The sequence below is a fragment of the Diabrotica undecimpunctata genome, chromosome 4 (genome assembly GCF_040954645.1).
Source record: "Diabrotica undecimpunctata isolate CICGRU chromosome 4, icDiaUnde3, whole genome shotgun sequence".
NCBI lineage: Eukaryota > Metazoa > Arthropoda > Insecta > Coleoptera > Chrysomelidae > Diabrotica > Diabrotica undecimpunctata.
Window position 1 is genome coordinate 37,740,799 of NC_092806.1, and position 10,502 is coordinate 37,751,300.

Sequence of the window (10,502 nt, forward strand, 5' to 3'; positions counted from 1 at the left end):
TTGAATCTTAATTTATCAGTAAGCATCCAACTTTCACTACCAAAAGTTAAAATCGGCACATACAGCATCTTATAGGTGGCTACTTCAGCTTTTTGGGATTTTTTTTTAAAAAAAACGTGCTTTAGTGCGTGATATATCCGAGCAACACTTTCTATACTCGAACTTATTTTAGTTTCTTGAGTTCCTCTCTTCTCTATTTGCACTCCCAAGTACGTATTTATAGCACTCGTATTTATAGGTTTTGACTTGGTCGAGTGTATTTCCATTAATTTTTACCTTTGTTTTGTGTTTTTGCAGCATACCATTACTTTCGTTTTCTCTTCATTAATCCTAAAATTTTCATTAATTCTAAATAGTTTTATAAGTGCAGCGTTCCATACTTGCAAATTTTGATAAAGTGCTTCTTCGCTTATTCCAACTATTACAAGATCATCTGCGTATGCGCACTCTGAGATTAAAACCGCTTCTAGTTTCCTATGTACGGCGTATAATTTCAGTGTTTTTATTCTGGTTTGTTTCAGTATTTATATTCTGATTTTTTTAATTATGTCATCCAAGACGACGTAAACTCGTATGGGACCTAGGACTCCCCCTTGATGTAAACCCTTATTTACTATAAACTCTTTGGATTCCATTTTGTTAGTTCTGACCCTGTTCCTTGTATGTCGGTATACAATCATAATGGCTTTTCTGAGTTTGATATTTACATCTTTCTTTTTTAAGTATATGTCTTTCACCTTGCTTGGAGTATCATCAAATGCTTTCTCAATGCTTATTAATTCCATGCGTTTTGTATTAATTTCTTGGTAGTAAAAGGTACTAAAAAGTCTTGGATGCTTCTTCCTTTTCTGAATCAACTCTGTCATTGTTCCATTTTAGAATCAACTTTTTGAAAAAGACTCTAATATTCTCCCATACACTCTGAATGGGATGCTCAGTAGTATTATACCTGTGTAGTTATTACATTCCCGCCTATTTTCTTAGAATAACCACCACTTCCCAATCTTTTGGTATTTTGCTTTTACTCCATCCCTTATTGCAAATTTTTAATAGCATTTTTGTAGCATGGACAATTTCCGGTGCATTCTTGGCACTGGAATATTGTGACAAATATCTTACGGTTTGGTTGGTCGTCTGCTTCTAGATTCTATTGGACTTCTGCGACTAGTTTTTAGTTAACAGGTCGGCTGGGGACAGTCATTTAAGCCTAGTTCTGTCAATAAATTTTGAGCTAGACATTAAGCCGGCTAAGACTAATAGCTCTGTTCATATCCTTGATAGAGTTTGGTGACTTCTTCTTTAACAGTTGTCATTTTAAGGTCTCGTGCGATCGTCTTGTTTAGAACGTACCGTAAAGCATTAGTTATCATTCGGACGACTTTTTATTAAAATCTTTTAAGAATGTCGATACTAGACCTAGCTGATGTGTCCCATAGATCATAGATGGTTACCATCTAAAAACCACATTGCTATGGTTTTTGTTCACTTTCTCATTATGAAGACCTAAACGGGAAATAAGTTTTGAGTATATTTTAGCGAATTTCCGTAACCACATGATTTTAATTTATTTTATCTTAATTAATCTTAATAAACTTGAAAGCGACAACATTTTTAAATGAAGAATGAAAAGACCTTTCAAACGATATATCACAAGCTTATACTTCCTATTTTAAAAATTGGGGGTTGTACATGTCATTCTAAGGAGGTTGAAGGTAGGGGTTGCATTTTCACGTTAAAGAATGTCAAGTTATAATTTAAATTTGACGTGTTTCTGGATTTTTTATAAATATGTACAGTAACCTAAATAATGAATTTATTACATTTGACTTTTACACACTGTATATTCCGAAACGCAACAGTATAATATCAATTTGTTTATGGATTTTTTAAACTGACTTTTGCAATTAAATCAAAAGAGAATTACCCAATTTGAAACTACTTATCTTAAGCTTTCGTCTCATATTTTTTGTTTTTTTTTTAACACGATATCCAATCTACTGAAAAATTGCACCAAATACGGTACAATTGGCTTTCTTCATTATTTTTTATTGTTTATTTGCATTTCACGCTTAAAGTCTCTTGTTACAACAGAATTTTCTTTTATTTCACCTTAAAATGCACTAATATCCAGTTTAACTATTCAGACGTGTATTTAAGATTGCATTGATCGTAGCAAAATTATGGTAAATTACTTATATATTTTTTTAAATGGTCCGGTGTGTATATTACCAAAAATGAATTTAAAGTAACAAAATATTTCTTAATTTTTTTCGTTTTTCTTATTAATTATTTGAAAACTCAGTCGCTCATATAATAGCAATTTCATGATTTCAAAAAGACTCAACTTTTTTACCCTTTTGAATTAATTTTTAAAAATTAATTGCTTCTGTTTGTTCTCCTGTTAACAGAATTTTTCTTTGTGTTTTTTTTTTTCTTGCTTTCATTTCGATCATTAAAATATTCAAACAACCGGTTTATTTCAATTAGTTTGGTACTATTGACGGACAAAGATCGTATATTTTATCAAGCTGATTTCTAAGGAATATTATTTCTATTCTTATTTTCAGTATTTAATTTTAATAAGCAAAAGTTGCCTAATTATTTTCATTTTGCTTATTATTTAAATTCTTATAGCGTTTGCCATCTTTAAGTTAAATTTATCTTTTATTGCAAGTTAATAATAGATAAAGTAAAAAAGAATACGAAACATTTTCCATGGAGAGTAAATCGCAGTTATATTTGAAGTAATTATTTTTGGAAAAAAGAAAAAATATGTCTTGGCAAATTAGAAATCTTGGTTTCCTCCTTTTTTTTTAAACCAAATTTTTATTTCTTTACTATCAACCAGTACACTTTACACTTGCAAATGTGTATATAAGTTTCCGTCAAGATATATGAAATTTTACCTTGCGCTGGTAGGTTGAGCCTGCCGATTTTGTTGACTAGTATTACTATATATAGTATTACAATAACAAACAACAAACAACAAACGTTCTAGGAAAGGATTCGCTAAAATTTACAAAAAAGTTCAAGTACATTATTTTTATAAGGTTTTAATACGTATTTAAATCTATGTAACTAGAGGTATATTATTATGTAGAATCATAAGTTGTTTATGAAGATAATAAGTTTAATAAGATAATTACTAATAGGTTGACATCAAAACTAGACTTCTATCAACCTTGCGAGCAAGCAGGATTTAGAGGTGGATACGGAACAAATTATCCTTTGCAAACCATTAAGTGGTTGATTAACAATTTGAATATAATAGACCATTGAAATGACCATGAAACCATTGAATATAATAGACCCCTGATACTTGTCTTCTCGACTTTGAAAAAGCATTTGATACGGTCAATCAAAGTGAAATGCTCCAAGCTCTAACACAATGTAGAATAGATCACCGATACATATCTCTCATCAGATACATCTATCAGCAGGCTATAGCCTGTGTAAGACTTAATAAAGATACTGGGACCTTTCGTATTGAAAGAGGCGTTCGGCAAGGAGACAACATGTCTCCTAAATTATTTACAACTTTGCTAGAATACGCTTGCAAAACAATAGATTGGAACGAAAAGGGCATCAATGTAGATGGAAAATTTTTAAATAACCTTAAATTTGCAGATGATATCGTTCTTATCGCAGACAGCCTTGATCGGGCACAGATAATGCTCCAAGAACTTCATACTGCCACAAAAAGAGTTAGTCTTAAAATAAATTTTTTAAAAACACAATTTACGACAAATTTAGTCCACAACAAAAACATCTCAGTAGAAGACAAAGATATTGAGCCAGTTGATTCCTATAAATACTTGGGCCATGAGATCAAAATAAGTGGAGACAATCAAACAATCGAGCTGAAAAGAAGAATAAACCTCGCTTGGGCTGCATTTGGAAAGATAAAGGATAATTTTAGGTCTAAGATTCCAATATGTCTGAAAAGAAAAGTATTTAATCAGTGTATTTCGCCAGTGATGACCTACGGCGCAAAAACTCTAACACTCACAAGAACAACAGTAAGTAAACTACAAGTTGCGGAAAGGGCAATGGAGAGAATAATGTTAGGGATTTCTCTACGTGGTAAAATACCCAATGCTACTATACGCAAAAGATCAGGAGTAGCAAACGTTATTAAAAGGATAACAAAACTAAAGTGGAACTGGGCAGATTATGTAGCAAGATTGGCTGATGACCGGTGGACAAAAAGAATTTTGGAATAAAGACACCAAATACAAGCTAACAGAAATAGAGGTCGACCCCCAACGAGATGGAGAGATGACATAAAAAAGTGACTACAAATTGGATTCAGATGGCGCAAAATCGGACTAAGTGGAAAACCATGCGAGAGGCCTATGTTTAGCAGTGGACGTTAGAGGCTAGTTGATGATGATGGTTATGTATAATGAGATAAGATAAATAAACAAATTAAGGAAAATACTGTTAATACCAGTAAAATATTAAAAGAGTGGTAGCAAAAATTAGAATTAAAAAAGATAACATCAAACAGATAACGTCATCTAACGTTATTTAATGTTATAACTATTAGTTTAATATACTAGGTTAACCCTTATCCGGGCAAGGTGAGTCCAGCGGACCCGAGACGCCAATTCTTTTATCATAAAATGATAAAAAAAAATTGTTGAATTTTATGCATCACTGAATTTGTTTAGAAGTGTTTTCTTCATTATAGTCATAGGATATTTAAAATATTCATTATCATTTTTGAAATTATGGCGTCGAAAGAATTTTGTCACGTAAAGGGGCAACACGGACCCGTCGGACCCTATTTGTATTTATACCTAAAGTATTTATACCTAAAGTTACAGGAGTTAATCTGGTAGTCAGGTAATATTTTTCTGAATTATCTAAACGACTTTTACGATGATTCCGGAAATTAAATAATCAAGTCTAAACGTGTAACAAACAATGTAAACATCTCTTTGATATCATCATCAAAAAGATACTTACAATAGGTGTTATGTCTATTCTAAATGAATTTTAAAAATTGATAATCATTGTTGGAGTGCAATAATATTGTTTGGTAGGTACCTATACATATTTTGAAATAAATATTGCAGCAGATATCAGTCGTTTGATATCGATGTTAGTGTCGACAACTAAGCTCCTAAAATTATATTGAATTACAGTGAAAGTAGATAGTGCAAATATAATATCCCGAAAATCATTATCAGCTAGATAACTGCAAGATATTGCTAATAATTTATGAAATTCCGATGATAAAGAATTTCTTTAAGTAGGTGGCATTAAAAGTGACTGAAATTAAAGATCAAATTTCGAAAGTAAGTAAAGAGGATGATCAGCAAGTAGTATTGAGTGAAAATGAAGAAGAATGTGTAGCTACAAGTTCCCAAATTGCAGAGTGTGTAATTTTTGAGTCGACCACAACCGACAGGACATATGCGATTCTGCGACATAATAAAAAGCAAAGCGCACAAGATAATGTTAGCTCCTGGTCAAAGTGTAGATGATCCTTTTGATTCCTTTTGTTCGTTTGTGGACGAAAAAATTGTGAACGCAATAGTGAAGTGTACAAATAAAGAAGCCGAAAAAGTCCTGGGGATGGGGAACTGGACTACTACCAACTTCAGGGTACCTGAGTGCCAAAATCCATAATGTAGATATACTTTGGAGTAAGTTTTATGGACCTACTATATTTAAAGCTGCCATGGGGTTAAAACGATTTAAAAATTTGCTAAGATTAGTTCGATTTGACGATAAGGATACGAGGTCTAAACGAAGAAGGAACGACAAATTAGCAGAAATACGCTATGTGCGGAATCAAGTCATCCGTTCAAGTCAATCAATCAAGTTCCGTATCGAGGTAGGTGTCCTTTCAAGCAGTAGATGCCTTCAAAGCCAGATCAAAATGGCATAAAAATAAAGTGTGCCTGTGACTCGGAAACATATTACCCTTTAAGTGGAATACCACATACAGGAAAAAAGGGTAATACAATAGCCAAAGGCCTTGCATTCTTGCATTTCAAGTTGTAAAGCAACTAGTTGTGCTTTATTATAATTCCAACAGGAATGTGACTTGAGATATTTCACTAATCTTGCTCTTGCAAGTAAATTACTGGCAAATTTATTGACTCTTGTGGGCATAGTGAAAAAACATAAGAGATTTGTTACTCGGAAATTTGTTCCAAACAAGAACCGTTTAGAGAAATTTTCAATTCTCGGATTCACTCTAAAAGCATCTCTTGTTTCTTACGTTTCGAAAAAACAAAGAAGAGTCCTAGTCCTATCTACCATGTATTCCAATGCTTACTGTGCAGGTGCAGATGATGTTGACAAAAAACCAGATATGATACTCTATTATAACAGTACAAAATGTGGTGTTAATACGCTAGACCAAATGGTTCGTAAATATATGTGCAAAAGACGAACTAACCGTTGGCCTTTTGCATTTTTTATGAATATTTTAGATGTGGTATTATTTGGGCAAATTTACATCCAAAACGGAACGAAAACAAAAATGTAAAGCGAAGATTGTTTCTTGCAACGACAACAGAACAACTAGTGTTGCCTCAAATTTTGAGAAGAAAATCAAGGGGATTAGAATGAGAAACAAAACAGTGTATTGAAAAATGCTTACAGGAAGTTAAACCACACAATAAAAAGCAAAAACTAGAAAAACCTCTAGTTTTAACAAGGAAAAAGTGTCAGCAAAAAAGGACAGGAAACAAAAAAATTGATGATAAAAATAAATGACTAATCTATGGTTTTTTTAATTTTATTGTTTTGTTTTAACCTAATACTTATAATAATTTAATTTGTCATATAAATTTGCCATTCTAGTTGGGAATAAGCTAATCTTGTGGCTTAGTCCCAACTAAAATAGTAAATTGATATGACAAAGTATTAATTTGTAAAAGTAAAATAAAAATATTCTTCTGACTTATGCGTCTTATTTATTTTGTAAAGATTGTTTTTGTCAGTACTTTATACATGAGCTGCTAATTACCATAATCTTTTCTCAGAAGGGTTTTCACACAATATTGAAAGGCAACAACACCGTAATCTTTTTCCAGGGTATGCGTAAACATCAACCCCTCTTTTCAAATAAAATGGCCTGGTAGATTTACAAACGTTTTTATTTATTTATTAATCAAGTCTTTATTTGGCTACAAATGTTTATTACTTGTGAATAAGTGTTTTTTCTACAAAATTTTTCTTGCATTTTATTATTTTGTGCAAAACCTTTAGGTAGATCGCACCCTCGAGGTAGATTGCATACTATAGTAACACCTTTTTTTTAATCTTTAGAATTTAAATTTAACTATAATAAAAAATTAAAAAAGAATATTAGAAACATATGAGTAAATATGAATAGTACATCCAAGAACAGTGGTGAGCCCAACTGACCCGAGTTGCTCGGTTACATAATTAAAATGTGTTGCTCAGATAAGGGTTAATGTTCTGTACTGATCTTCTGTTTTTATAACATGTGAAACACAATTTTGACACAATTTTCCAGTGTTGGAAAAATCTTTTTAATTTCTTCTACAACATGCGACACCGATTGGCTACTAAATTTGGGACAGCAGTTGGTTCGCCATAAACTTGTTGGCAACGCCTAGATTGGCTCCAGATTAATTCAATAGGGTTGAAAACACAGTAATAAGAAGGTAATCGCAATATAATATAACCATCAAGCTTGGCTAATTTGTCTATAACAAACTGTTTTTTAAACACTTTCGGGTGAAGAACTTCCAACATTTTTTTTGTATATATGTTTCTTCAAAGTACAAATCATTTTCATACAAAAAATATGATATTTGTTTTTTCGTCGATCATAAACGGGCGATTTTTCTAATTTTTTCGCTGTGATAGATCCCGTTATCCAATACAATGACACATTTTGGAGGCAAATTTGGCTACAATTTCTTTTCAAACCATTTTTTTAAACAAGCTACTCGTCATATTTTCATGATAAGCCATCTTTGAAACTTTAATGTTTTTTTGCCGACAGTAAAATAAAACTTTCTCCTTCAAGTCAGCCATGTTTGGGTCCAATGTTCAGAATAACTATTCGCTGACCTCTATTAATTGGATAAATGGGTGTGCACCCAATAGAAACCCACTTAATAGAATCGTATATCTAACCTTTTTGAGTAATATCGTGGGTATCGAACCACGTTTCATCCAGATAAAATATCGGTCTTCATTCGTTTCTAAAGCTATAAAGATCTAGCATCAAAGTATTCGTTTTTCCAGTTAATATGGCAAGAGAAATCCATTATTGATGATCGCTAATTGCTAATTTTCTTGTATTGAAAAATTTAACTTTTTGGTTTGCTTTAATTAAACTGTTGCTTATTTTAGAATAAACACTGATGTTTGTTGTTGATAGTTTTTGTATTACTTATAGAAGCTCATGATATGAATAATATATGGTAAATTTTGCTTAAATAATTTTCTTTGTAATAATAAAATAAAAAATTACACTATTATCTTTTTAGGTCATCCCAATGTCAAACTCTTTATATCCCATGGTGGGATGCTAGGTACTATGGAGGCTGTTTATTGTGGGGTACCTATTTTGGTTATGCCGCAGTTTGGTGACCAATTCAGCAATGCTGTAGCTTTAGAAGCTAATGGAGGTGGAGTTGTGCTTAGAACGAGTGATGTCACCGAAGAAACTGCATACAGGGCTATAAGACAGGCTATTAAAATGAAGTGAGTATATTTAGCACACTAATCGTTTAAGTACAAATATTAAAAAAAGAAATGAAAAATTCAAATTATTTTTTTGTAACTTTTTGTACGTATATCTAATAAATGATCCTAACAATGTCAAAATTTTAAAATATATGTCTTATATATGTAGCAGAATATGGGTCGGTTGAACGCACCCCCTCTACTTCCACTCTGACATCACAAGATGGCGGCTGACAGCTGTCAACTCTCAACTGTCATGTCAGCTGTCATGTCAAATGTCATCGTTCAAACATGAAGACGGCGTCAATTCTTCTTCTTTCGTCTGTCGTCTCCCAAACGTGAAAATGGCGTCAATTCTTCTTCTTTTTTATCTGTCATCCTTTAAACGTGAAGATGGCATCAATTATTCTTCTTTTTCGTCTGTCATCCATCAAACGTAAAAATGGCGTCATTTCTTCTTCTTTTCGTCTCTTAATTCTTCTTGATTTCGACTGACAATTATTCTTCTTTTTGGCTATCGGTTCTTATAATATAATACAGGATGTATACGTAGACAGCGAAAAAACATGGCGGCATTGCCAAAAGGACACTAAGCTTGTAACATCTAAATAGCTCAACGTACAACAACGTGCAAGGTATTGATGGAAAGGGGAGGTGGTAACAAATATGTTAAGACATATATCATATATAAGACATACATTTATCACATATATCATATATACCTAGTTCTCTTTTGAAATGCTTAAATTACATTTTAATATTTGTGACCTAATATCAAAATATTACACAGTACTAGGCAAAGTCTTCTTCGCTCCTTGTATCTTTTAAACGGATATAATAGTAAAATATGGAGAAGGAAATTAGTCATAACAGGTGAAGTAATAGTGTTAGATGACAGACACTGTGACCGATAATTTTAAATGGGACCTTATGGCAAATAATCTCGTTTGAAAGGTATTGAACATACCTATCCAATTAAACTAAGTTTGTTTGGGTTTAAGCTAATTTTGTTAAATAAATTAAATACGTAGATACTAAAATTATAGTTTCGCATTTAATTAATAAAGGTTCTAAATTGCAGAGGACATAGCTTTGGAAAAATAATTATGTTCATAAAAAATATTTTATTTATATTATTAAATATATTTTACCAGATATTAAAACTAAAGTTCATAAATTTAATTTATTTTAGAGATCAAGCAATTGCCTTATCTGAACGATTCAAAGACCGCCCGCTGCCGCCATTGGAGACTGCTGTTTATTGGACAGAATATGTTGTAAAACATAAAGGAGCACCTTTCATGAAGACTGCTGCTGTGGATATGCCTTTCTATCAATATTATTTACTAGATGTTCTTGCGTTTATATTTGCAATTTTAGGGCTAATTATGTACTTGGCATTCTATATTACAAGATTAATATTAAAAATGATACTCAGAGCTTCAGCTAAGAAAGTAAAAATGCAGTAATAATGTATAAAGACTGAATAAAGTTGTAATAAGTTTATTAAAATCAGAATGTATTTTATTCAAAAATAAATAAAAACTAATAAAATTATAGGAAACCTCTCCCGCGACCAGGAAAATCCAGCAGTAGTCTTTGTTTGTCTTTTCAAGAGATGAAAGACAAATGGAGAATATATTTGGAGACACTTTTTCAAGATCAAAGAACGGATTATAGGCATCCATTTTCAGAGAGGATGACGGGCCCGGACATACTTAAATCCGAGGTGGAAGAAGCAATAAAACGGATGAAAAGCAGGAAAGCTGTATGGCCTGATAATATCGAAGCTGAATTTTTAAAACCCTTGGAGGAAG

At 32.0% G+C, this 10,502-nt stretch overlaps 1 protein-coding gene across 2 annotated transcripts in view; it reads left to right on the top strand.

Moving 5' to 3' along the window:
* Window positions 1-10,197, top strand: part of LOC140439450 (UDP-glycosyltransferase UGT5-like) — a 55,305-nt gene extending 45,108 nt beyond the window's left edge. For both annotated transcript variants that reach the window (XM_072529362.1, XM_072529363.1), the window contains exons 3-4: window positions 8,487-8,703; window positions 9,878-10,197. In XM_072529362.1, the coding sequence (XP_072385463.1) occupies window positions 8,487-8,703; window positions 9,878-10,154 (494 nt within the window). In that variant the 3' untranslated portion in view covers window positions 10,155-10,197. The remainder of the gene's footprint in view (window positions 1-8,486; window positions 8,704-9,877) is intronic.
* The last annotated feature ends 305 nt before the right edge of the window (window positions 10,198-10,502 follow it).